This window comes from Lemur catta, chromosome 3 (assembly GCF_020740605.2).
Source record: "Lemur catta isolate mLemCat1 chromosome 3, mLemCat1.pri, whole genome shotgun sequence".
Lineage (NCBI taxonomy): Eukaryota > Metazoa > Chordata > Mammalia > Primates > Lemuridae > Lemur > Lemur catta.
In genome coordinates this window covers 51,290,242-51,318,203 of record NC_059130.1, presented here as the reverse complement: position 1 = coordinate 51,318,203, position 27,962 = coordinate 51,290,242, and the positions used below count along the sequence as shown (strand labels likewise).

The window sequence follows — 27,962 nt, the reverse complement described above, 5'->3', positions numbered from 1 at the left end:
CGAGGTGGGAGGATTGTTTGAGGTCAGGAGTTCCAGACCAGCCTGAGCAAGAGCAAGACCCTGTCTCTACTAAAAATAGAAAAAATTAGCTGGGCTTGGTGGCACATACCTGTAGTCTTAGCTTCTCCAGAGGCTGAGGCAGGAGGGTTGCGTGAGCCATGAACACTCACTGCACTCTAGCTAGGGTGACAGAGCGAGACTTTGTCTTGAAAAAAAACAAAGTTATTTTGTATTTCTCTTATTTTTCTTTCCTTTTAAAAAAATACTGTAAATGATGTATTTCTATATTAACTGTTTTGGCAGGGGCCTTTTGCTTTGAACCTGTTAATTCTGTTTATAATAATGTCTGATCATGTTTCATTTTCAGCTTATAATTATAAATAAACGACTAGATTAGTGTCTAGGTACAGCAGCATTGAGAAGCTAAGAAAGAAAAAAAAGAAAAAGGTAATAAAAAAAAGAAAAGAAAAAAGAAAAAAATAGATCAGTGTCTAGGTTCTATTCTGCACTGAGCATTAGAAATGTGGCTAGTACAATTAAGGGGCCAAAATTTTAATTAATTTAAATTGAAATATAAATAGCTACATGTGGCTGGTGACTACTATACCGGACAGAAGCAGGTCTAGACTGTTCATTATTCATGGCTGATATGGGCTCTTACAGCAAATGTATTGATCACTACTGATTTTTTCAGCAAGATCCTCGCTTCTTAGTGAGCTCCATGGAAGGTACAAAAGATGGCTGAGCTGCAGTGCACAAAGAGACCAGTAGGTGGTCCCCTCCCTTTATCTCTCTACTATGTCTCTTTTTCTTTCTGTGCCTTCCCCACCACACACACAGTGTGGCACACAGGGGTGGCCAGCACAAATGTCCATGTTGTCATCCTCAACAGCTCTTTTCTGCATCTCTGCAAAGCTCTTCCCAGCTTCAGATTCATGAGTAGAGACCCTTTCAGGAATAGGATAGAATTTTTTCTCTAACAATGGTTGCACTGCCCCAGCAGGAAATTAATTGACAAAGGAAAGAAGTCAAATACAGATGCTCAGTCCTACATGTGGTACCATGTTGATAATAAAAAATAATGGCAGTTTAAAAATCCAAAATCTTTGGCTTTCTTATCAATGTGAATCAAACCCAACTTACTGAGTTCTAAAGTGTTGTGATGCATAGTATATAACAATCTTCCAAATGTTTCTGTAAACTATGAAATAATTCAACAAATAATACATACGGTGACAGACAGATCTAGAGGGATATATTCAATACATATGCTAAACTAAAATTGGAGGCTCCAATTTGGATGCAACTTCAGAAAGAAAATATGCACACTAATAATTGGGTAAAATCAAAGATATCTGTTCCATATATTGAAAAAACAGTAAGAATTTTGTGATTATTTTGTCCTTTATGTATTTTTAAGTGCTCTATGCCACTGGTAAATTATAATACTTTTCCCATTTTTCTTATGTAAAAATCACCATCATTTTTTCCAAATTCTCTACCAATTCTCAAACACACTTTAAGATAAAATGTTAAATGACATTTGTAGTCTCTGATGCCTTGGATGAGAACTCCCTGGGCATTCTTCTCTCACTGAGTTTTTTGAATTGGAAAAGAATCCACAAAGGAGGCAGAGTCACTATGTGGGAGAAACACAGGCTTTGGAGAAGACATGTGGAGGTCAGGGACACATATTTGGTGGGACTCTAGCTGAGTTATTTACACCACTGAGCCTCAGTGTTCTCACTTGTAAAATGAGAATACTACTATCTGCCTCACAATTATTGAAAGGAACAATTACTGGTATACCAGCAGGCTATACTATTTTCTCCTCTAACACTTTCTGAAAAGTTTGTTTTGCTTTATATGTCAAATAGACTTTCCTGAAATAGTTTAGTGTATGCATCTGGACTGAGCTGAAAAGTGTCCCTCCAAAACTCATGTCTACCTGGAACCTGAGAGTGTGATCTTACTTAGAAATGGGGTCTTTGCAGATGTAATCAAGTTAAGATGAGGTCCCTCTGAATTAGAGTGGACCCCAAATCCTGACTGGTGTCCTCACAAGAAAGGCATGTGAAGACAAAGACACAGAAAAGGCCCAGGTGCTGACGGAGGCAGAGATTACAGTGATGCAGCTGCAGGCCAAGGAATGCCAAGCACTGCCACCAGGAGCCAGAAAGAGGCAAGGAAGGATTCTTCCTCAGAAACTTCAGAGGGAGCATAGCACTTTGAATTCAGATTTCTAGCCTCCAGAACTGTGAAAGAATACATTTGTGTTGTTTTAAGCCACCCAGTTTATGGCATTTTGTTATAGCGCCCTGGGAAACTAAAATAGTATTGATTCCTAAAACAGAAATGGAAGCATTTTGGCTTATCTTTCATATAGAAAAAAGTACCATACATTTTGCTATGGCTGAATGATGGCAAGCAGATTCCCATTCTGATCTTGTTTTTGCCATGGATTTTACAAGAATACATTTTAATAGCATGTTACTTATGAATCATGTTTACAATTGACCAAAACTCAACTCAACCAGGTTTTTAAAAAGTATGTGTGGTGCGGTGGAAACAAGGTGAGTAGGGGAGGGGTTATATTAGTGGATCCTGATTTCCAAGAAAGAGAAGAACCACCAAGGCAGGGTCTACACCGATGCATCAGGGCCTCTCAAGTCACTGAAGGCAGGACTCACCTGGTATCTCATCTTCTTGCTGTATACTATCTTCACTCTTCTATCTATAGACTATCTAACAGGTGAAAACCTGACTGCCAACAACTCCCAAGTTGTACCTTTTACAGAGCTTGCCCCTGAAGAGAGACTGACTCCATTCTCTGCGTCTCCACGTCCAAAAAGCCCAGAGAAAGACTGTGATTAGCCTGAGCGGGGTCAGCTGTCCCCTCTTGTATTTTTTCAGCTGTCCACTCTTAACCTACCCATTGCAGCCCTGTGGCTCGGCAGTGCCCAAAGAGAGGGGTAGATGGAGACACTTTACGCAAGGAATAGCTCTAGTTTCCTTCCTTAATAAAGAAGTAGTTTTACCTCTTAAAAAAAAAAGAAAACTCCAAATTCTAACTAAAATGCTAAAATGAAGCGAGCAACTAGGGGAAGAGAAGTAATTTTAAAGGCAGATACAAATATGATTTGGAAAATAAGAAGCAGTTGTAGATAATCAAACTATTAATAAAAGCAATAGATAGAGAGCTTTAATGAAGAGCCAATAAGCATATGAACTGGAAGCTTTATGTATGTAAGTTAAAACAATTTTCATGGTTGAACTCAATGAAATACTGTTTTCTCTATTTAAAAGAATAAAGGAAATTATAAAAAAGTTAAGCAACTATTTTTTAATTTGAAGATTTAATTTATAAAAATTCTTACTTTTTGGTAGTGAAAGACATAAATTTCATCACCAGTAAACATTTGTGGGTAGATCACTGAAGTGCCATGAGATTATTTCCAGGGACAATTAAACTCAATGTACAATGTACAACTTTCTTAGAAATAGAAATGATTACTTACCATGTTACTAGGGTCTCTATCAGCCCGATCTAGTTCAAAAGAATTTATTTTATCAGCACTCATTTCATCAGTGTCAGCAACGATGTAATGTCTAGGTGAGTAGGCATTGGACAAGCTCCCAAGCAGCCTCAGGATCTCGGTGGTATGCCCACCTGGAAAAAATATCAGAAGTCCTAAGATTAAGAAATCCACAATGGGCACATCCATTTGTACATGTTACATCAATGTCATATTTTTAGGGAAGGGAGGACGACTGTGATTGCATATTTCTCAAAAGACACAAGGAACATTTGGAAACAATAATCTATGCCCCTGTATAAACACTATGTTTATATTGGGAAGAAGATAAAAAATGTATAAAAATAAAATCAGCACTAGCAGTGGGGACTGAGGAAGATACAAAGAAGTGTAAAACATAGCTCCTGTTATTAAAAAGACTGGTGGGAAAGGGGCAACACACACATACACATATATAAAGATGATGCAACATGGCAAGAAAAACTAAAATGTGGGGGGAAAGCAAATGGTTATGAAAAATCAATGCCCTAAGAGTAGGGAAGATCCCTGGTAAAGGCTGAGATGACTTGAAAGGTAAAGATAATACACAAATAGGAGCAGGGAGGCCCCTGGGCGGGGGTGAGGATTGTTAGGGCATGAGATGGCAAGATCTGAGACGTGTTCAAGGAAGGGGTGGTGGGAATACTAGGAAGAAATGTTAGGGTGAAGTAAGGTCAGGAAAGTAGGATAAGAAACGCGAAGTAAGTCACTGCACATTTCTGTGTAGAGAGTGAGGGAGGAAAGAGCAATGACCAGCAGGGGTTGGGTCTTCCTAACAAAGACTTTTTGTTCACCACTGTAACCACAGCTCCTAACAGAGGTTTCAGCACACTGCAGGTCCTCAAATATTTCCCAGCTTCACCAAATAAGTCTATGTACAGTTTTTGAAGTCATACAATCTCCAAAATTTTAATATTTTAATTTTAAAAGCATGAAATTAAAAATCAACTATTTCCTCCTATAAATCATTTAAGCTTACAATCAAACTCCTTATCAAAGAGCCCTGTCACACCTATTTCAGTTTCATTTCACTTAGCTCTTTGCCTCATGTCTTTAACATTCTCTGCATTCTTCTTATTTGTTACCCTCTTCTTGCCTTTGGTCATGCTGTTTCCCCTACCTAGAAAGCTTCCCCCACCCCACCTTCCTTACTGTAAGAAAAGAGCTTTTAATAGTGATACACAAACACACAGAAAGATAATCAAATAAATTAAGGATGTGTTTTCCCCAAACACGTATATATATATATTTTATAATAGAATGGGAAGGATTTCTTTCTAGGTTCCAGAAGGAATTAGATATAGAAAGAAATTTGGCATAGATTTACTGGGAATTTCAGGAATTAGAATCATATGTTAACTTTATAACTTGTCACCCATCTTCTTGACTGGGGCATGTAATTTACACATCTGATTTATACTTATTTCAGTATTTTTAGTTTTAGCCTTGAACAAATGTGGTGGTTTGCAAAATAGGTATTTGTTTTTACAGTTGGAACACTTAAGGATAAAACCTAATATCCACAACATCTTCCACTACAATTAAAATTTCATTATACCTGCCTTAACAGTCTTTTTCTTTCCTCTTTTTTAAAAAAGGAAACCCTAACTGTATACTATGAAAGTTGTCAGAATCAAAATAGATTCACTTGTGTCAAACCTTGCCAAAATGGAGCTAGGAAGTACATGAAGGGAGGGTTCTCACGCATGTACGATTGCCTGATACCAAGAACTATCACAAAAGATTATACAAAACCACAACCTTGCACAAAGGCCTCCACAACCTTACACAAAAAATACTTCTGCAAGAACATCTACCCAGCAACTACCTGTCCAACCTTAGACTGATACCACCCTTGTTATTGATCCTTGTAGCCAAGGCTAAGTGTTTCAAAACAACTTATGTACCCTCATTTTACCTTCAAAGACTCTTGTCTTCCCTTGCCTCCCTGAATACTCCCATAGTTTACTATGGTGAGCGTATTCCACATTGCAATGCTCATTCCTGAATAGACTTATTCTCTTTGGAGAATATCTCTCTGTTATTTAGGTTGACAATACATTCACCGAAAATTTAACTTTGTTACTGAATAAAGTCATTAAAATGATGGACTTTGCCTTCCATTTTACTTTTTTATTAAGATATATTTTGGGGGAATAAAATCCTTTCAGTTTTACCTTAAAACATATCCAGCACCCAATCACTTCTCATCACATCCTTTGCTACCACTCTGCTCCATGCCACTATTACCTCCCATAAGGATTATGAGCATAGTTTCCTGGTCTGTTTCCTTCCACCTGCTTCCCCTTCAGTCTTTCTCAACACACCATCCAGTGTGATCCTATTAAAAAGAGTTGATCAAATTATTAACTTCTGATTAAAACCTTCCAACGGCTTCATGTCTCATGTGGAATAAAACGCTTCTTGTGATCTGCCCCCCAACTGCATTTACCTCTTGTGCCTTATCTCCTGCTTCTTCCTACTTACTCAGTCTAGTCCAGCCACCCTGTCCTTCTTGCTGTAGGATATCTGCCATTTTCCCAGGAAGGAATTTTTATTTTATTTTATTTTTTTGGGACAGAGTCTCGCTTTGTTGCCCGGGCTAGAGTGAGTGCTGTGGCGTCAGCCTAGCTCACAGCAACCTCAAACTCCTGGGCTTAAACGATCCTCCTGCCTCAGCCTCCCGAGTAGCTGGGACTACAGGCATGCACCACCATGCCCGGCTAATTTTTTTCTACATATATATTTTAGTTGGCCAGATAATTTCTTTCTATTTTTAGTAGAGAGGTCTCGCTCTTGCTCAGGCTGGTCTCGAACTCCTGACCTCGAGCGATCCACCCACCTCGGCCTCCCAGAGGGCTAGGATTACAGGCGTGAGCCACCGCGCCCGGCCTAGGAAGGCATTTTTAAAATGCAATCCCTTTCACCATGTCATAGTATAATATTTAACACTGTATACTTTACTATGTAGCCTATTTATGGTTTTTTTTAATCTCCCCCCACCCCTGCCCCACTGGAAGGCAAGCACCATGAAAGCAAGAATTTTTGTTCATTTTGGTACTGTTGTACTTCCAGTGCCTAGAAAATAGTAGGCCCTCCTCTTGCTGAATAAATGAATGAGGGTTTGATATTAAATGTAAAATTTTTCTAAGAGAAAACATGAGACCATGTTGTGTTTCAAGGAAAATGAGTAGTTTTGATAGATGGTCTCTGAACACAAGTGGTCAACTAATAGTTCTTTATGGTACCTAAAGATTAAATGTTGCTTAGTCTTCAAGGTAAAGACTGAAAATGCCTTCTTCCTCTTCCAAATTTTGGGCATGAACTATTAAACTATTTATCTGATTACAAGTCTTTCCTTGACTTGCATGATTCTTTGAGGCCCTTGATCCCTCTCTACCCTCAATGATTCGAATGAGGGCACCACTTGAGATGTGAATTCTCAATCTTAATTTTGGTTTCTAGTCCACCAAATCTAATACTGTCAAGTTAATAGCTCTAACATCCACATCCATCCAATTGCTCAAGTTAAAAATCTGGAAATCATCCTTTAGTCCTTTTCTCTCTTATTTTCCACTTTCAATCCACAGTTGTAGATTTATCTCCTAAAATCTCCTAATCTCATTTGAATGCATTTGCTCCTTCCATCCCCACATATTGCAGTCAGGCTATCATTTTTGTCATTTGAATTATTCAAAGGTTCCTACTCATTTCTCTACCTCAGTCTTTGTCAAGACATTCTTTTGACAATGCAGGGTGGGTAATCTTTGTAAACATTCAGATTGAATTGAGTAATTCTCCATTTAAAAATAGTACTTTAAGCCAGGCATGGTGGCACCTGCCTACAGTCCCAGCTATTGAAGAGGCTAAGGCAGGAGGATCGCTTGAGTCCTGAAGTTTGAGGCCATCCTGAGCAACCCTGTCTCTAAAATAAACAAACAAATAAATAAATACTTTAAATACTTTAAAAGATCCCTTTGCTACCAAGACTAACAATCACCATTTGTTAAACGCTTACTATATGCCAAACACTTTGCTAAACATTTTAAATACCATCACGTGTAATCTCTCCTGATCTCTCTCAAGCCATGTGGAAACAGAAGTCTCAGTGAGGTTAACTATAGTAATTTGTCCAAGATCACCAAGGTAGTAGGAAGTGGCAGAGATGTGAATCAACTCTAGAGTTACTGCAATCTGGAGGCCTGTGGTCCTAACTCCTACATGATACAGAACAGTAGAGTAGCAGCAATACCCTATATAAAGCAGGGTTTAAAACATCCTTTAGGATCTGGACTCAGCTTACCTGCCCACATCGAACTCTGTGCAATAGTGCTCTCTCATCTCTGGCCATTCCAAGCGCTACCACCTTCTTTTCATACCCTCATAGCCCTAAAAGCACCAGTTCTCCCTTGTCTGGCTAATTCTTGGTCATCTTTCAAGTCGCAGTTTAACATCACTTTTTCCAGGAAGTTTCCTAGCTCAAGTGCAGATAAAGTGGCGCCGTTTCTGAAGACTGCCATAGCAGTTTGTACTTCTTACACAACCATTACAAGATTATAGCACTTATTAATATCTAATCACAGCAAGTACTCATTTGGTTTTGTTAGTTTTTCTTATTCTCCATTACATTTTATTACTGTATCCTCAAAACTTTCAAAATGCTTGGCACATAGTCAGCACTACAGGGCAAGTATATTGATCAGTTTTGTTATTTCCAAAGCTTAGCTTAGTGCCTGGCCTCTTCTACGGCTGAAAATATATTAAGTGAATAAAGTAATGAATTATACTTGAACATGAATTTAGTACATTTGCTCATACTATAAATATTATTCTTTCTGTGTGCAACTTCCTGACATTTCCGAATGTATACACTATACGTGTATCCCTGTCAAAACTGTCCATTTAACATTGTAAGCACCTACAAAGCTGGTGGATTCAGATTGTATCACCTGATAGGACAGTTTGTTGCTCATACTCTGCCACTGTGTGTATTGTTCCACGTTCCGTATATCACTGTTTTTATCCTCGTGGACTTTGTATATTTATAAATTTGACAATTCACTTTGCCTCATTTATCATGTAGTATTCGTGTTTCCCAAACTAAATACGGAATGCCTAGATTAGATTAACACTGCACAACAGCCATACAAGGAAACTGCATGTTAGCATCACAAGGCTTCTAGGTCCTCCCTGTTCACTAATTTATTTGTTAGAAAATATATACGCTACAGAGAAGCTTAATTACAGACCAGCGTGAGTTATTCAACTTGTCATTAAAAGACGCCTGGGCTGCGTCAGCAAACCAGCGTTTTGCCCAGGCTGGGCTGGCCGGTTCCGGTAACGCATAAAAACTACAGATCTCAGCATGCTACGCTCCAAGAAGTGCTAAGGCTGCCAGAGAAGAGAGACGCGGTGCACTCTGGGGCTTGTAGTGACCACCCAAGCCCGACAGTCACCGCCTCGATACTTACCGGACCCAGCTACTACCAAGAGACTGAGAGACTGCCGGGGCGTAACGTCCTGGGAACGAAGCACTATCCATAATCGCAGGACTAGGAAGGCCGCCACAGCTCCTGCCGCTGCAGCTAGAATGAGGAGACACACCATGCAAACAAGCGGCGCATGCGTGCTGTTCCCTGGAGCCGGCCGCGCACGGGCGGTCAAAGTTCGCCACTACGGGCGCCGGGAGACTCAAACGCGGAGGGACGCCCCCTGGTGGGCGGGGCCTGCGGCAATTGAGGGCGGCGCTGCCGGGTCCTACGCCGATGCTGCCCGAGCACAAGGCGAAATTCGGGGGGTTAATCGCTGGAAAAGTTTGATTTCCGCCCGTGCCGAGGTCAGGCCGCACCCTTGAAGGCCCCGAAGCTCCCAAGTTAGGAAGTGTTCCAGCTCTTCCCACTTTGTCAATTCCTCCTGCTGCTAATGGCATACGTCGCTTTTTTTCTTTCTTCTTTTAAAGCGAAGAGAAACGTTTCTGTTGCACACACAGACGTTACTGAAAGTGCTTGCCAGTAAAAGGTACTCTCGTAAGAAAAACGGAATGTAGGGCCCTCAAACAAACTCCCTCTTTCCCAACACTCATGGTTTTGTTTTTGTTTTTAACTTTTCTAGGTGTTTTCACAACTCTCAAACAGTATGACCAGAGTGGTTGAGGGTGATCACCTCGATTTTTGCCATGTTCCTGAGAGAAGTGGAAGCTGTCGGCTCAAGGTAGCCGGGTAGAGAAGGCATAGTCCCGCAGTTAATGCTCAGTTTTACCACAGAGCATTCTCAGTTTGTTCTTAGTGTCCTCAGCGAAAATGATGATCTGCCAACACCTCCTCCAATCCCCATTTTGCTTTTTTGTTTTTGAAACAGGTCTTGCTTTGTCACCCGGGCTGGAGTGCAGTGGCAGGTCACAGCTCACTGCAGGCTTGAACTCGTGGATTCAAATGATCCTCCTGCTTCAGCCTTCCAAACAGCTGGGACTACAGGCATGAGCCACCGCATCTGGTCCAATTTTGCTTATTTTTGTGTCTAATCCATATTACAGCGATGTGAAAATACTAAAATTAAAGAAGCCCCTTCACCCCAAATGTAATTTGCCTTAGGTCTGTAACAGGCCTATAAGTTATATAGGAGAGATATACAGATGAATAAACAGGTTCAGAAAGTGCAACTGCTTGCCGAAGTGGAATACTGTCAGATCTAGAATTAGAAACCAGAAATCCTAACTCCTGCTGCATGGAAGTACTACATCTTGTATTCCTTTTCTAAATTCAAACTTGTCCGGTCATCACTCTTACCTGGAGCCTAGAATGTGGTTTTAAAAGTGCAGGCGCCTAGAGTCCACTAGAGAGCTACTGAATCAGAATCTCCAGGAAGTCACCTGGGGTCTGGTTATATAACCAGTGTGTCCATTCCTACCAGATGACAAGTTTGGGAGACTGCGGATACATCATTTCCTGGCTCATGGACCTCACAACACTTTCCAAATTCAGCCTTCCATTAACCCTACGTTCTCACAATGAGGCCAAAAGTGGATATTATTCCCTTCTTTACAGATAGTGAAGTAGATTTTATAAAAGTTAAATGATTTGTCTAAGGTTTCTTAGCTAGTAAGTGGTGGAAAAAGTTCATAGTTGTGGACTTAAAGTCCGTGTCTCTGAAATTTTGATGGAATTAGAATCCTGGGGGCTTACAAATGCAGAGTTGGAAGTCCAGAGGTATGACCTCTGGTGCAGTATGAAAAATGGCTCAAGAATATTACAAAGGATATCTTTTTGTTTTATCTGGCTACTTTGCCATTCCCAGCAATGGCTTCACCCTGAGACTCTCTTTCCTCATACTTAAAAAGAGACATTAGTGGTCTCAGAAATTACATCCGTGCAGGGCAATCTCCAGAGCCAAAAAAGAGGTTATGTTGTCATGGGTCTTTATTTAAAGGCGGGGAAACCTTTTCCAGAACCCCTTTTCCCAGACTTTCTTTCTCTCCTTTTGGCCATATTTATATCACTTGCCCATGCATAAAAGGAAAGAGACCCCAAAGGTGGGAGTGCAGAATGGAAGAAAACTCATCTGTAGTATATGGCCATTGTTTGGAGGGTGAATACTGAACAAAATGGGCATTTTCTTGGAGAGAAGGAAGTTGAAGGAGGGCAGGTGGTTGGGTAGGCAAATTATAGCCTCTGGATTGCTGTAAAGATAATGTGTGTGAAATGGCTTTGTAAACTGACACATGCAATGCAAATGTTGGAGATATAATAATTATTTGGCCCCAGGCCCCAAGCTCAATATTAGGGAAGATTTAATACTTAAAGGAGGCTCTTACATTTCCTGTTACCCCATCCTCTCACTATTGCAATTACCTATATCTGTAGGAAAAATCAGTTTGACCACACTTGGCATGCAGCTGGAAAGAATGGAAGCAATCAAGCATGTGGGGCCGGCCAGTAAATTTAGAGAGTCAAAGAGGGTGGAGTAGCAGACATTGTTTGGAGTTACCGGTTGAGTTATTCTGAGTTAAGGCAAGGGTCAAACTGTTAAGTTTTCCTGTCAAGGAAGTCAAGGACTGCAGGAAGCAGCTAGGTAGCAGGCAGGGACAGGAACAAAGTTAAGAGTTCCTGAACAAAAATGTTTACAGGGTAAGCTGAGTCGTGGGCCCATATAGATAATCAAGAGGTCAAGAAACTGTAGTGGATTAACCAGGAAAGTGAAGGCTGAGTGGGACAAACAACAACTAAAATTTCTCTGAAAGGTGAGTTGCACTGACAATTCAGATAACAGATTCACGGAAGTAAATTATAGTGCTGCAAAAAGCATGAAAAACATATTAATAGTTGGTAAAATGAATAATGATATGTGGTCCATAACAAATCCTAAGTAAAGTCTGTCTTGGAGTATGATTTTTATTATCTTCTTAAATCTATTTCCTAAAGTTTCTATGGCAATTATCCACTATGCATATTTTTAAAGTTTCTTAAAAGTTCAGATTATTTTGCACTATTTAGGATTGTACATTGTATTCCTTGGGATTGTACATTCTTTAAGATTGTACATTGTAATTTATTCAACATTTAATGAGCATCTGCTATGTGCTAGGTGCTTTTAAGTGCAGGGGATGTCTTAGGGCAGTAGCCCAGGCAAAAACCTTGGACTAGGGAGATCACAGTGGAGGTAGAAGAGGACAGATTTGAGATATATTTGATAGGGGAAGTCAATAAAACTTATTGATGGATTAGATATTGGGAATGAAGAAAAAGAAATCAAGATTACTCTTAGATTTGGGGCTTCAAAGCTGGTTAGATGGTGTTATTTAGAAAGAATAGACAGACTGGAGGAGAAACAAGCTTTTGTGGGTAGGGGAAGGTAAGAAAATGAAGTGTTCTGTTTTGGACTTAGTTTGAATAGCCTGTTAGATATCCAAGTGGTTATGTCAAATAGACAGTTTTATGCACAGATCTGAAGCTTGAGTCAGCTCTAGAGGTATAAATTTAGAATTCATTAGCATATAGATGATATTTAAAGCCATGGGACTGGGTAAGATCCCCTAAGGAGAGAGTTTAGGTCAGTCCTGTCCAATAGAACTTTCTACGATGATGAAAGTGTTATATATTTGTGTTGTACACTATCCATATATGCTTACTGAGCATTTGAAATATGGCTAGTGCAACTGAGGAATTGAATTTTAATTTTATTTCATGTGAATTATGTTAAATTTAAATAGACACAAATGGCTAGTGGCTGCTGTATTGGACAACGCAGGATAGAGAAGAGTGTGGGGTCACTAACATTTAGAGGTTTAGTAGAGGAGATTGAGCTAGCAAAGAATATGGAAAAGGAAAAATCAGAGGGATAAAAGGAAAGTTAGGAAAGAATGATGTCCACAAAAACCAAGAAAGGAAAATGATTCCAGAATGAGAGTGCAGTCAGCTATGTCATATGCTTTTGATAGATGGGGTCAGATGTCTTAGGAACAGGTTAGTCACTGGGGATCTAAACAAGATGGTGATGAAAGGCAGATGCAAATCAGCTGAAGAAAAAATGGGAGATGAAGAATAGCAGTCTCTGTGGACAGTCATTTCAGTTTTTTCTTTGACAAGAATGGATAAACTGGGTGGGTGATGGAGGACAATTTGGAATCAAGGAAACATTTTTTCAGATGGGAGTTGCTTAACATATTTGTTGATGTCAAAAAGATCCAATAGAGGGCCAGACATGCTGGCTCATGCCTGTAATGCCAGCACTTTGGGATGCTGAGTCAGGAGGATTGCTTGAGGCCAGGAGTTCGAGACCAGCCTGGGCAACATAGTGAGCCTCTGTTTCTACATTAAAAAAAAAAAGTTAGCTGGGTGTGTTGGCTTGCACCTATAGTCCCAGCTACTTAGGAGGCTGAGGCAGGAGGATCACTTGAGCCCAGGGATGTGTTGCTGCAGTGAGCTTTGATTGGGACTCTATCCAAAGGGAATGAGCACAGAAACAAATTTCTTAAAAAGATGTAAGGAGTTGGAATCTAGAGCACAAGTGGAGAGGCTGAACTCTGAGAGGAGGGTGGCACGGTAACAGGATGGAGGACAGGGATGTGGATGCAGATGCAGGGAGATTTGTATAATTTGTGGTGAGTAGATGGGAGTGTGGAGACTAGGGGTACCGTGTGGGAGGCTTGAGGAGAGAAGGTCTGAAATAATCATCTTGAAGAGTAAGTGGCTTACTCACCAGGGTCAGTGTAGGATTTCTGGGCTGATTAGAATACCATTTGAAGCTGGTGATAACAAATTTAGTGAGAAACCAGTCAGCATAATTTTGTGTATTTTCCCTCCACTGGAAAAGACAGATAGTTGGTGCTGTAGTTTGAATGTGTTCCCCCCAAAAAGCATGTGTTGGAAATTTAATCTCCAGTGCAATTTTGTTGGGAGGTGGAGCCTAATGGGAGGTGTTTAGGTCATGAAGCCTCCACCCTCATGAACGGGTTAGTGCTGATTGTAAAAGAGCTCGAGGCTGTGAGTTCCGTCTGTTGTTCTCTCTCATCATGCCATGGGATGATGCAGTAAGAAGGCCCTCATAAGATGCTGGCCCTTTGATTTTGGACTTCCCAGCCTCCAGAACCACAAGAAGTAAAATTCTGTTCGTTATAAATTTACCCAGTCTCAGATACAGTGTTATAGCAGCACTAAATGGGCAAAGACAGTTGGCAGTAATCACAGTTACAGTTTTGACAGGTGAATACAAAGGAGAGAAGGTGCTTTTCAAGGGAGTGAGGTCTGTGGAATTTGGTGTAGACATAGTGGAAAGTGAAGACACAAGAGTGGAGGAGGGAGAGTGAATGAATAGTGGAAGGATAGTAAGATCAGTGGATTGGAGACATCAAGAAGATTGAAAAATTATAATGAAAACAAGATTAAGTGAACTGTAGAGATAAGAGCTAGTGGTCAGAGAGTAGAATGCTTGAAGTCTGTATTATATTGTTACTGGTGATAGTATTTAAGATGTGACTGTGGGGGTGGATGAAAAAGATCACTGGATGCTGAAGTTACTGAGGGGTGGAGAGGAAGATAATGAGCTAGGAGCTCAAGTCTTCAGAGACCAAGAGGTTGGAAAATGACAGCAATCAAAAAGAGCATTGGAGGCAGGGTGCAGTGGCTCATGCCTGTAATCCTAGCACTTTGGGAGGCTGAGGCAGGAGGATTGCTTAAGGCCCAGGAGTTTGAGAGCAGCCTGAGCAAGAGTAAAACCCTGCCTCTACGAAAAATAGAAAAAATTAGCCAGGCATGGTGGCACATGCCTATAGTCCCAGCTACTCCGGAGGCTGAGGCAGGAGAATCACTTGAGCCCAGGAGTTTGAGGTTTCAGTGAGCTATGATGACACCACTGCACACTAGCATGGGAGATAGAGCAAGACCCCATCTCAACACAAACAAAACAACCCCCTCCAAAAAGAAAAAGAAAAGAGCATTAGGTATGAGTTAGATATCTTCCATTTGTCCCTCTAGTTCTATTCTTTATTCTTCACCACTCCAGTTAGTACCATGTTAGCTGAAACTGAGGGACTAAATCAACAGGTTTCCTTGCCCTGTAGTTCTGGTTGGGTTTGGCCAATGGGAATGTTCAGTAGAAGATCTGATGGAGGGAAGGCTGTGTCACTGAACTGAAGGTCCTTACTCTTTTCAATGTGACCTTCTCTATACATCTCTCTCCTTCTGGGTCCTTTTTTTTGGGGTCTCTTTTCTTGTTCCTTCAGGCTTAGGGTTGGTACTGTCAGGTTGTAGTCTGAAATGTTGGTTCTTTGTGCACTCTTGGCCGAAGAATGACCAGACACACTGATAACAAGGTAAGCATGGAAATGGGGTTTATTGAGGAGTGAAAAATAGGATTATAAAGCAAGAGCAAGATAAGATATAGGTTTACAGAGCAAGATACGTATGCCACAGATGACAACTAGACCCACTGTTGTAGCAAAAGAAAGACCTTGGTTTTGGTCTGGGTCTTGTTTTATAGTAGTGTCTGGATTGGGACCTCCCCATGGTTCAGATGTCATCATGGAACCACTTTGATGGACAGTTGGGAGTTATATGACCTGAGTCTTACTGTGCATGCGGATCTCCCATGAGCCTCTCTGAAAGCCCATGGGGGTGGGGGGTGAACCGCAACAGCACCCACTTTCGTCCCTAGGAGAACTGGAATCCCTCACTATCTGCGTAACAGTACCAGCACCACTGCTGCTAGCCCTGGGTTACTGCACTATCCCTGTGCTTTCCCTACCTCATTCACACCTTTGTAAATGGTCTGTTTATTAAATCATCCTCAAATTAACCTAATCTAAGTGTGATGTCTATATCCTATTGGGGACACTGATTGATACGGGGTAGTACAACTACATGACAAGAACTTCAAAGGAACTGGAGTTTTTGAAAGGAGGAGGAGAAATGGTTTGGAAGCAGCAATAGGAGGGACACAAGGCGGTGTGAGAAACAAATAGCTTCTATTTTAGAGACATACTGGGAAAATGCAGGAGAGTGAGGCTTCAGCTTAAGCAAGGAAGTGGAGAAGGCATTCTAACAGAGGTTTCAAATATAGGGAGAGTTTGCAGGTTATGTGTCAGGAGGTCCAAAGAGTGTAGTGAAAGGCTTTGAAGGGTGGTGAGGAACAAGGGTTGGGTTAGACTAGGGGATTTATGAGGCACTAGAGATAAGAATCAGGACAATAATAGATGATCTGGGAAGCTTCTGGGGATTGAAGTAAATAGGGATATAGGCAGACTCTCTATATTCATTTTAGTTCAGTTCTGCTGATATCTATTATGTGCTGCACACTAGGCTAGGCACTAGGGCTACAGTAGTAAGGTGATAACAGTTAACACCCAAGCAGTGACTTAACAATGAGCCTGACTGTGTGAACCACATGCCTCTTGACAAAGCCTCCTGAAGAAAAGCCACCTAACCTATTTTGGGGGCTGCATGGGGAGTGTGGGCTGCTAGGGATCCTGGCAGCTAGGCCCCTTCCCACCTGAATTCAACCATCTTCAGTCCTACCACAGACAGAAAAGTATGGATAAAGAAAAATGAAGCCTTTTTGTAACAGCCAGGGAGACCACTTTGGCCAGCATCATGCTTGTCCATGACGAGGTAGGATAGAGCTGGGAGTTCTTAGTCTGGGTCAAGGATAGAACTGGGACTTTGTGACCACTAGAATTGATATTTATATGCCTCACTATTAAAGATCTTCTGGAAGATTGGGCAGGATGGGTGACAGAAATTGTTCCAATACAAACCACATAATGTTAGTTATAATTAAGACTTTTTTTTCTTTTTAAATACACTAATATATGTTTGAGTCACAACCTTTTCCTGGATAGAGCCACTACCTCCTAAGACTCCTTGAATGCTAACCCTTGAAGGCTAAGGCAATTCTTTAATACTTATAATAATCGGCATTCATTGTATGCTTACCATATGCCAGGCACTCAGAACATGGATTAATTAGTTTAATTTTCACAACAACCCTATGAAGTAGACACTATTATGATCCTCATTTTACAAGTGAGGACACTGAGGTACAGAGAGATCACATCATTTGCTCTGGGTCACAAAGTCAGGAATTGGTTGAGTCAGGATTCAATCTTAGTCTGACTGTATAGCCCACAGTTTTAGCTTCTACATTATCATTAAAACTGTTTATTATATATTTACACCAGCTACTGTGTTATATATTAAAGAAAGCAAGGACAGGCGTGGTGGCTCACGCCTATAATTCTAGCACTCTGGGAGGCCGAGGCAGTTGGATTGCTTGAGGTCAGGAGTTCAGGACCAGCCTCAACAAGAGCAAGACCCTGTCTCTACTAAAAATAGAAAAAATTAGCCAGGCAACAAACAATAGAAGCAAAGAACTAGCAGAGCATTGTAGTCAGTGCCTATAGTCCCAGCTACTCGGGAGGCTGAGGCAAAATGATTGCTTGAGCCCAGGAATTTGAGGTTTCTGTGAGGTAGGCTGATGCCACAGCACTCTAGCCTGGGCAACAGAGTGAGAGACTCTGTCTCCAAAAAAAGAAAGAAAGCAAGATAGAAATATTATTTACTATGTGTGATTTTTCACTTATAAAATTAAAATTAAATAGGAAGAAAAGGATTTCTCAAAATGGGTTTTTAACATTCTAGTCAAGAACTGCTTTTCCTTTTTCTGTTTTTTTCCTCCAAGCCCATTCAAAAAGGATACTCTGTGTGCGTGTGTGTGTGTGTGTGTGTGTGTGTGTATAATCTTGATTCAAGCCTTAAGGTGAATTTATAGTGAAATTACTAAGACACCATTTTATTATCCTTTGTTTTTACTTTATGTCCATTTATCCCAGATATATCTTTCTAGATATGTTTATAAATCCCTTGTCTTAGCCTTGTCAAAAATGCCTAATCAGTTCCAATTTAAGAAGACATTCAAATCTTATTTAAAAATGCATTCCCAGACTATCATGGGAAATATCATACCATATTATAGTGTTTGAAAAAAATTGTTTTTAAGTAGAGGCAGGAACTCTGGGAGAACTCAAGGAATCCTCCAGCCTCCACCTCCCAAAGTGCTGGGATTATAGAAAACAGCCACAATGCCTGGCCATTATACTGTTTATTAATGACAACCACAACAATAGTAGTTTCTTTAATTTTCAGTTACCATATTTTCAATTTTTGACCGGTAAATTAGGTAAGAAACAATGATATTTCTTTGGTAAACACTGCTTGTCTTTGAAATCCATTGAACTGATTTTCTCCTCAGCCCAATCCTACCTTCCTCCAAAGCCTCTGCCTGCATCTTCACTGGTTTTTCTTTTCTCCTTCCTTGTGTACACTACCCTTTTTTCTATATCTTTCTCAAATTATTTTCTGCTGCCACAGAGCTTTTTGTCCTTGATAGAAATGCACAAATTATGTCTTCACTCTTACCTGACTATTCATTATTCCTTAACTTTGTATGAAGAAGGAGCATGACAAACCTCCTGTGGAATTCATATATATAATAATATATGCTGTCTACCATTTAATAAGCCATGTATGTACTTTCTCAACTACCTCTCACAAGCATCCTATGAACTGAAGTATTATTATTATCCCCATTTCGTAGGTGAAGAAATGGAGGCTATACTGTCCTAAATTAACACTGCTGGTGCTTGGACTTGACTTCCTGTCCTGTAATGTGGCCATCTAGTGGCTTCAGGAATGTAGTGATCTTACTTAGGGAAGGTACTTAATGAGAACACATTTTACAGTAAGAAGGGGATAAGAAAAGTGAAATTTACAGATGTACTACTTAAAGGTTAGTGTTACTGTGTCTTGTTAGTTTTTTTTTTTTGAGACAAAGTCTCACTTTGTTGCCCGGTCTAGAGTGAGTGCTGTGGCGTCAGCCTAGCTCACAGCAACCTCAAACTCCTGGATTCAAGCAAGCCTACTGCCTCAGCCTCCCAAGTAGCTGGAACTACAGGCATGCGCCACCATGCCAATTTTTTCTATATATATATTTTAGCTGTCCATATAATTTCTTTCTATTTTTAGTAGAGACGGGGTCTCGCTCTTGCTCAGGCTGGTCTCGAACTCCTGAGCTCAAACAATCTGCCCGCCTCGGCCTCCCAGAGTGCTAGGATTACAAGCGTGAGCCACCGCGCCCGGCCTGTGTCTTGTTAGTTTTGTGTAAATAATCAATGAATATAGTTTATAATGCTGGATAGATAGCTCTTGCTCTGTGCCCTTTAACCTGGTTTCTTTTCAGTGTCTCCATGACTTATTTAATATCCTGTTCATCTTTCATCAACATTAGGTACCCTATTCATTGTGAATCCCTTCTTAATTTGTTACAAAACAGATTTGTTAACTTATTGACAGACTTTTTTGATATAAGTCTTAAGTGACTTAGCTATTTCACAATTCTCTTCTCCTCCACACCAGTATTCCAGTGGGCTCTTTGCTGATTGTATTTGTTTGGGATAAGTTAAAAGATAACCTAAATGAACCTGAGAAAGCCTTAACACTTTGTAGTACTTGATTAATATTTCCCAAGGCAACTGTGACATAACTGTCTTAAGTTAGAATTTAGAAGAATCTCTAATTTTCCCTTTCTGAAAAAGTGCTATAATCTAAATAAAACCTTTTATGGTCATTTCCTCCATCAGTTATGCCCTCTGTTTCCTGAATCTTGAGCCACTGACTCTCACTGTGTCTTTTTTTTTTATTCACTTGTTATAGCAGCAATAGGACCTCACTGTGTCTTTACCCTTAGCCTATAAAACAAGTCTCAAGTCTCTCTCATTAAAAAATAAAAGCAAAATCAATAAAACACTTCCTCAATCAGTCAGGCTCAGCATTACTCCTTTAAACTACCAGTCAGACAGCCCAGCTACATGAAAATGGCACTCCAGTGTTTAACCACACCTTTTATACCTTTGCCAGAGTGCTCCACTCCCAGTCTATTTTTATGCAGTCGGACTATGTCACTGAACTGAAGCCTTCTGCTGAGCACAGAGCAAAGTTTCATTTCAGATGTTGAGAGGTGATCATCCTGAACATGCGGCCAGGCAGCCTATTCTTGGTGGACTATATGGAGGTTCATGCCCGCATATGGAGACAGCATCTCCCCTCAGCCATGGCACAGAAATCAGGTACTGACACAGGCCTTTCCCTAGAATGACGCTGTCCTGTGCATACTGGATACCTCTGTAATATGCTGACCCAAAGAGTGTCTGAGTGTCTGAGAGCTTGGTTGAATACAAATAGAAACAGATCCTTTCTCTGATAAAGCTGGCAGATAAACAGGGCATATTAGGTTTGCCCTATCTTGGCCAACCTTCCCTGTCAGCCACCACTAGGTGGCTCTCCAGTGATCTTTCTAAAAGGGCTGACAAACCTCCCAAGAGTGGGGGGACTTTCTAGATTTAGGTGTCACAAGGCAAACATTCCCTTTACTCCTCTGATGCCTACTCCCATCCTTGCATTTCTCTCTTCCAAACCTCTCAGTCTGGTGGCCTTGTCTCCCTCCTTCAGAAATGTTCAACCTCTTCCCAGCAAAAGTTTCATCTTTTGGTTTATTCTTCCATATCCCCATGCCTCAGACTTCATCTGAATCAGTACTCAGTAACTCGGGTTCCAGAGGTTAATGGGCTCCAGCCCCACGAATAAGGCTGAAGGTGAATCTCCCAAATGGCGGTTCAATCCTCCTACCAATGTGAGCTATGTCACCTAGATTGCAAGCACATGTTGCAATGAGCAGCATTCAGTTTCCTCAAACACAACACAATCTAATCCTTTCTCCATGAAATAATATTTCTTTTCTTGAAGGAAGTTTGGCTTATCATATAAGAACAGGAGATTCCTCCTTTTCTGCCACTTTGAAGAACCAGCACCAACGTTAATTAGAAATTTGTTGACCTTGGGTCTCTTCTTATGGGAGTTTGGAATGGAAGTTGGGGTTATATTTCCAGTTTAGTCAACGTTAATTAGAAATTTGTTGACCTTGGGTCTCTTCTTATGGGAGTTTGGAATGGAAGTTGGGGTTACACTTCCAGTTTAGTCTACCAAACAAAAGTGCCGAAGTTTGTAAGTTTTACTACTGCTGATTTATATGCCTATTATGAATTCAGATTTATTGACCACCTCCATCCCCCCAAACCCCCCCAGGGGATATTCTAAAGTTTGGGGCTTTGCCCAAATTCCAGCTTTGGCTAAGGTATTTTCTGGTCCTTTTTCATCTCTACACTCAGTTTAGAGCCCCTGACTCTCCAGGGAACAAGTCATCTATCTCATGCAGAAGTGGCAATTACTGAGAGTGGAGATGCGGGCACTGTCTCTGGGGGGCCCAGGATCTCATTACTATAGGAGTCAACCGTCACATCCAAGAGAAGTTCTGAACTTTAGGAAAACTTTTCCAGTCTAAGATACAAAGCACTCCGTTTTTCCAGCTGTTCAAAAATGCATATTATATATATGTTCAATCAATATATGTATATTTATGCTGGGCAGCTAGAACTGTGGGCCACCTTAGTCTTGCTGAGTGCTTTGAATTAAAAAAAAAAATGAAAGGCTTTGGAAATAAGACTCGGAACCTGACCTTCCCCTACCCCTTGTCTCTAGGATTTTCTTTCTTTCCCAGGTACTAGGAGAGACTCTTTCTGGAATTTCCTTAACTGACTAGAGAAGGTTCTTTCCAAAAGAAATGCAATTGTCTTAAGACCCACCCACCCCCACTGCTCCCCACCCCCCCTTCCCTAAGAATCTCATTAACTAACCAGGAAAGATTAACCAAGAGAGGAGAGACTGGGAGTCTCCACCATGCCCAGACAGACTTTTCGTTTGTTCTTTGGAGGGCAGCTCCAAGAGGTTTACCTGGGAGACTTTATCTGCATAACAAGACAACCTTTGTTTACAGTGAAGTTCCACTCCTTGTGGCCACTTCCCCCAGAGCTCAGAAAAACTTTCTCCCAGGCCAGTATTCTGTGGGCTCATTCACTTCCTCTGAGAATCATTTACTTCTACATCCTCCATCTCCCCTTCCCCTATGAAGAAGCGTATAAAAGCATCTGGACCTCACTGGATTATTCAGGAATCACTCCTACCGCATCCCCACCCCACACATTAAATAAACTTCTTATGCCTTTTTCTGCTATTAATCTGCTTTTATCAGTTCATTTTCAGAGAACCTTCAGAGGGCAAAGGGGAAGTTTTCCCTCTTCAACCCCTACAACCTGCTCTCACCACCCCAACTCAGCTCCCTGGGGGTGGTACTCATGCAAGGGAAATTAGTCCTAACTGGCTATCATCTTATCTCTTTCTTTCTTTTTTTTTTTTTGGTCAGTGTGTATGTGTAATTTTTAACTTTTATTTATTTATTTTTTTAGACTATGGACTTTATTTTTTAAATTTTTTATTTGTATATATCCATGGTGTGCAAATGTAATTTTGCTCCACCGGTAGGTATATTGCTTTACAGCACAGTCAGGACCTTCAATGCATCCATCTCACTGGAGCAATACACATTGTATTCAGCAGGCAACCTCCCATTATGCACCTCCCTCCCACCCCTGCAACCCCTCCGAGTCTCCACTGCCCATTATTCCACTCTCTGCTTTCATGCATGTCCCAATAAATACATTATTAGCTCACACTTATACAGTATTTGTCTTTCTATCTCTGAGTTGTTTCACTTAAGATAATGGCCTCCAGTTCCATCCACGTTGCTGCAAAAGACATGATTTCATTCTTTTTAATGGCTAATATTCCATCGTGTATATATACAACATTTTCTTTATTCAGTCCTCCATTGATAGACACTGAGGTTGATTCTACATCTTTGCTATTGTGAATAGTGCTGCAATAAACACACAAGTACAGATGTCATTTTTATATATCCAATAGTAGGATTGCTGGATTGTATGGTAGTTGTATTTTTAGTTCTTTGAGAAATCTCCTTACTCCTTACTGTATTCCATAGAGGTTGCACTAACTTACTTTTCCACGATCAGTATATAAATGTTTTCTTTACTGATTGTAAGAACCAGCTTAAAAGAAAACCAAAAGAGTTCCATTTTATCTGCATCCTCACCAACATCTGTCATTTTTTTGTCTTTTTAATCATAGCCATTCTGATTGGTATAAGATGATATCTTATTGTGGTTTTAATTTGCATTTCTCTAATGATTAGTAATGTTGAACATTTTTTCATATGCTTTTTGGCTGTTTATGTGTTTTCTTTTGAAAAATGTCTATTCATGCCCTTAGCCCAGTTTTTAATGGGGTTATTTGGGTTTTTTTGTTTGAATTCCCTGTAAATTCTGGATATTAGTCTCTTGTTGGGTGTACAGTTTACAGATATTTTCTCCCATTCTTCAGGTTACCCGTTTACTCTGTTGATTATTTCGCTTGCTATGCAAAAGCTTTGTAGTTTAATTAAGTCTCATTTATCTATTTTTGTTTTTGTTACCTGTGTTTTTGAGGTCTTAATTATGAATTCTTTATCTAATGTCCAGAACAGTTTTCCCAAGGTTTTCTTCTAGTATTTTTATAGATTCAGATCTTACATTCAAGTCTTTAATTCATCTTGAGTTTATTTTTGTATATGGTGAGAGATGGGGGTCTAGTTTCATTTTTCTGCATGTGACAATCCAATTTTCCCAGCACCGTTTATTGAAAAGGGCATCTTTTCTCCAGTATATGTTCTTGTCAACTTTATCAAAGATCAGTTGGTTTTAAGTATGTGGCTTTATTTCTGGGTTCACTAATCTGGTCCATTGACTTATTTGTCTATTTTTATAACAATACCATGCTATTTTGTAACATTAATTAGCCTTGTATAACTTGAAATCAGGCACTGTGATGCCTCCAGTTTTGTTCTTTTTGCTCAAGATTGCTTTGGTTACTGCTCAGGCTCTTTTTTGGTTCTATATGAACTTTAGAATTGTTTTTTCTAATTCTGTGGAAAATGGGCTGAGTGCGGTGGCTCACGTCTGTAATCCTATCACTCTGGGAGGCTGAGGCGGGAGAATTGCTTGAGGTCAGAAGTTTGAGACCAGCCTGAGCAAGAGCGAGACCCCGTCTCTAAAAAATAACAAATAAACATTAAAAATAATCCTGTGAAAAGTGAGATAAGTATTTTGGTAGGGATTGCATTGAATTTGTAGATTGCTTTCGGCAGTATAGTCATTTTAACGATATTAATTCTTCTAATCCATGAGCTTGGGACATTTTTCCATTTGTTTGTGTCTTCCATAATTTCTTTCATCAGTGTTTTTAGTTTTCCTTGTAGAGATCTTTCACCTCCTTGGTTAGATATATTCCTAGGTACTCCTTTTTTTGTAGCTGTTGTAAATGGGATTGCTTTCTTGATTTGGTTTTTCACTAGATTTATTGGTGTATAGAAAAGTTACTGATTCCTGAACATTGATATTATATCCTGAAACTTTACTGGATTCTATCAAATCTAAAAATTTTTTGGTAGAGTCTGTAGAGTTTTCTAGATATAAAAATCATGTTATTAGTGAACAGGAATAATTTGACTTCTTCTTTTCCAGTTTGGATACTTTTTATTTTTTCCTCTTGCCTAATTGCTCTGGCAAAGACTTGCAGTATTATGTTGAGTAAGAGTGGTGAAAGTAGGCATCCTTGTCTTGTTCCAGTGCTTACGGGGAATGCTTGGAACTTTTCCCTGTTAAGTATGATGTTGGCTGTGGGTTTGTCGTATATGTCCTTTATTATTTTGAGGTATATTCCTTCTATGCCTAGTTTGTTATGGATTTTTATCATGAAGGGATACTGAATTTTATTGAATGGAAAGGCAGTATTCTTAAAAAAGACCAGGTTATGCTTGCTGTCTCATTTTACTTGGTTCATTTTCACTTTTTGATTCACTGAAATCTAACTTCTGCCATAATTATTCTCCAATAACCACTGGATTTTCAAGTCTAAAGAACATTTCCTTTTCTTATCTTTCTTGCCTTCTCTTAGGCAATTGAAGAAACTTTTTTTTTAAATTTTTTTCTTCCATTGATTTTATTACTCTATTTTCTTCTGATTCTCCTCATACTGCTATTGTCCTATCTTAATATTCTTCTTGGGCCTTTCATTTTCTATCTACTTTCCTTAAAATTAAAAAAAAACTTATAAAATAAAGTACTGGAAATAATAAAATGGAAATTTGGGTACCCGCCAGCTATACATTTTGCCATGTACTTTTTAAGACTCTCATTTGCTTTTCTTCTAAGAAACAAACTTCTCATTTATCCTCTTTTTGTCTTTGTATTGTTTTTTTTTTTTTTTTGAGACAGAGTCTTGCTCTGTCACCCTGGGTAGTGCAGTGGCATGATCATAGCTCACTGCAACTTCAAACTCCTGGGCTTAAATGATCCTCCTGCCTTAGCCTCACGAGTAGCTGGGACCACAGGTGCACACCACAATGCCCAGATAATTTTTTTTATTTTCAGTAAGGGATGGGGTCTTGCTCTTTCTTAGGCTGGTCTCAACCTCCTGACCTCAAGTGATCCTCCTGCCTCGGCCTCCCAGAGTGCTAGGATTACAGGCGTGAGCCACCACATCCAGCTGCTGGTCTTTGTATTTCTAAGGATTCTTAGCCTTGGGTATCTTTTGTTCTTATTTTTTGTAGCAGACTAATTGTTATCATCCTAAATTTCATTTTTCTCTTCTTGCTGGTCACATTTTTACTCAGTTTGAGACTATATTTCTTATCTTCCTTTGCAGCTGGGTATGGTTTTGTGGGTAAGTTCTTGCTAATGGAATATAACTGGAAGCAAAGAATACCATACCTTTTTAAAGGAAGATGGCTTGCCTTGAACTGCTTTCTTTCTCCTTCACAGACATGTCTGTGATAGCCATGACCATGAAGATGAGGTAGACATCCTAGAAGAGGCTGTAATTGAGGACAGGCTTGGCTGCTTGCTGCTTGCAAAACCCAATAACAAGGATTGAGGGGTAGTGAAAGGAAAGTGATTTTATTTCAGAGCTAGCAGTGGGAATGCCTCAAAGAAACCATTTCAAAGTCTTGGGCTGAGGGTCAATGTTTAAAAAGGGAATTTGATATGAAGGGCATGCAGGAGTGGTAAGGAGGTGCTGGTCAGCCTAATTTGTCTTGATGACTGTCTTGAATTATTGCTCCACCTGGTGAATGGCCTGGCGTTACCTCAAAGGCTGTTTATCCATAAATTAACTGCAACCCTGAGGTAATCTCCTGGTGGGTGTCTGGATAGTTTCAAGACTCAGTCTCTGGAACTTCTAAACAAATACATAATTTAATAGGGGAAACTTGTCCAAGGGAGTGCCTGTTGGAAAAAAGGAGGGTAAAGATCAGTATTTCCTCACTAAGAACATAACAAGAAGGCCGGGCGCGGTGGCTCACGCCTGTAATCCTAACACTCTGGGAGGCCGAGGTGGGTGGATCGTTTGAGCTCAGGAGTTCAAGACCAGCCTGAGCAAGAGTGAGACCCCGTGTCTACTAAAAATAGAAAGAAATTATCTGGCCAACTAAAATATATATAGAAAAAATTAGCCGGGCATGGTGGCATATGCCTGTAGTCCCAGCTACCCGGGAGGCTGAGGCAGTAGGATCGCTTAAGCCCAGGAGTTTGAGGTTGCTATGAGCTAGGCTGATGCCACGGCACTCACTCTAGCCTGGGCAACAAAGCGAGACTCTGTCACAAAAAAAAAAAAAAAAAGAACATAACAAGAAAAGGGGAAGAAAATTTCAAAATGGGGCACTGAAAAACAGGGCACTTGTTACAAGGACAGAAAAAGAAGATGGAAGGAAACTGAGTCCTGAATGACACAGAATACAGCTGCCCTGCCAGTCTAGGAACACCTGTATGTGAGAGGGAAAGAAATGACAATTTTCTTTATGTCATTGAATTCTGGGATCTCTTTATTATAATAATTTAGCCTTTAACTAATACAGACATTGATACCTGGAAATACAGACTTCTAAAAAAATACAAAAACATATAGCATTATCTAAGCAGTCAGAAAACTGGCAGTGCAGAAACAAATCTATTAGACTGGGAAACTGTTGATCCTTCTTATGACAAAACATTTGGTAAAATTTTACCTACTTAACTTAGAAGAATGATCATGTTCCTTCTATGGCTGAACTCTAGGGGAAGCATTTGGAAAGAACCAGGATATAAATGTATAATGGTTTCTCCTTGCTGCATTTAGCAAGGTTTTTAAAAAAAGAAGTGAGCTCACATAAGAAATAATAGGTTTGCAAGCAGAGATGGGAGGAAATAAAGAATGTACAGAAAATTGAGACCTCACAGGGTTGGAAAATCCAACTATTTCTTATAGTCCAAACAGGAGATAAGACTGTTGCTGGCAGAGACTTTCTTGAAGGCCTCCCATTAAGATTCTTCAACCAAAGAAAGAGATCTAGTCTTGCAGCAAAGATCAGATTAAAGGTGTTGCCATCACTTATTTTTTGATTATCTCAAAGTAGCCACCATTAAAACTATGGGAAGAGGAATGAGTAGAGCATGGAAACTAGAGAATAAGCAAGTTGAAGAGGTAGGTTCAGAAAAGAGCACTGGATGTGGTTCCTGGCATGTGTAATGGACTGGAGACAAATAGCATAGAAGCCTATGGTAGTCCCCCCTTATCCATAGTTGAGTTTTCCAAAAATAATAAATGAAAAATTACAGAAATAAACAATTCTTAAGTTTTAAATTGCACACCATTCTGAATAGCATGATGAAATCTTACACTATCCTCCTCTATCCTGCCTAGGACATGAATCATCCCTTTGTCTAGTGTCTCCGTGATGTATATGCTACCCAACCATTAGTCACTTAGTAGACATCTAGGTTATCATACTGAGTAATGTGGTACTGTAGTGCTTGGATTTAATTAACACTTACTTTACTTAATAATGGCCCCAAAGTGCAAG

At 40.0% G+C, this 27,962-nt stretch overlaps 2 protein-coding genes and 1 long non-coding RNA gene across 4 annotated transcripts in view; 2 read left to right on the top strand and 1 right to left on the bottom strand.

The window, feature by feature from the left end:
* Positions 1 to 9,243, bottom strand: part of ALG14 (ALG14 UDP-N-acetylglucosaminyltransferase subunit) — a 92,125-nt gene extending 82,882 nt beyond the window's left edge. Inside the window, exons 1-2 of the mRNA XM_045547483.1 lie at positions 9,047 to 9,243; positions 3,519 to 3,670 (exon numbers count right to left, since the gene is read on the bottom strand). Of these exons, the coding sequence (XP_045403439.1) occupies positions 3,519 to 3,670; positions 9,047 to 9,182 (288 nt within the window). The 5' untranslated portion in view covers positions 9,183 to 9,243. The remainder of the gene's footprint in view (positions 1 to 3,518; positions 3,671 to 9,046) is intronic.
* Positions 9,244 to 9,382: 139 nt separating this feature from the next.
* LOC123634688 lies at positions 9,383 to 9,951 on the top strand. The gene is made up of 3 exons (XR_006733981.1): positions 9,383 to 9,593; positions 9,687 to 9,785; positions 9,933 to 9,951. It is a non-coding gene; the product is annotated as an uncharacterized LOC123634688 (long non-coding RNA).
* Positions 9,952 to 16,591: 6,640 nt separating this feature from the next.
* Positions 16,592 to 27,962, top strand: part of LOC123635370 (TLC domain-containing protein 4-like) — a 95,119-nt gene continuing 83,748 nt past the window's right edge. For both annotated transcript variants that reach the window (XM_045547482.1, XM_045547481.1), the window contains exon 1: positions 16,592 to 16,675. In XM_045547482.1, the coding sequence (XP_045403438.1) occupies positions 16,658 to 16,675 (18 nt within the window). In that variant the 5' untranslated portion in view covers positions 16,592 to 16,657. The remainder of the gene's footprint in view (positions 16,676 to 27,962) is intronic.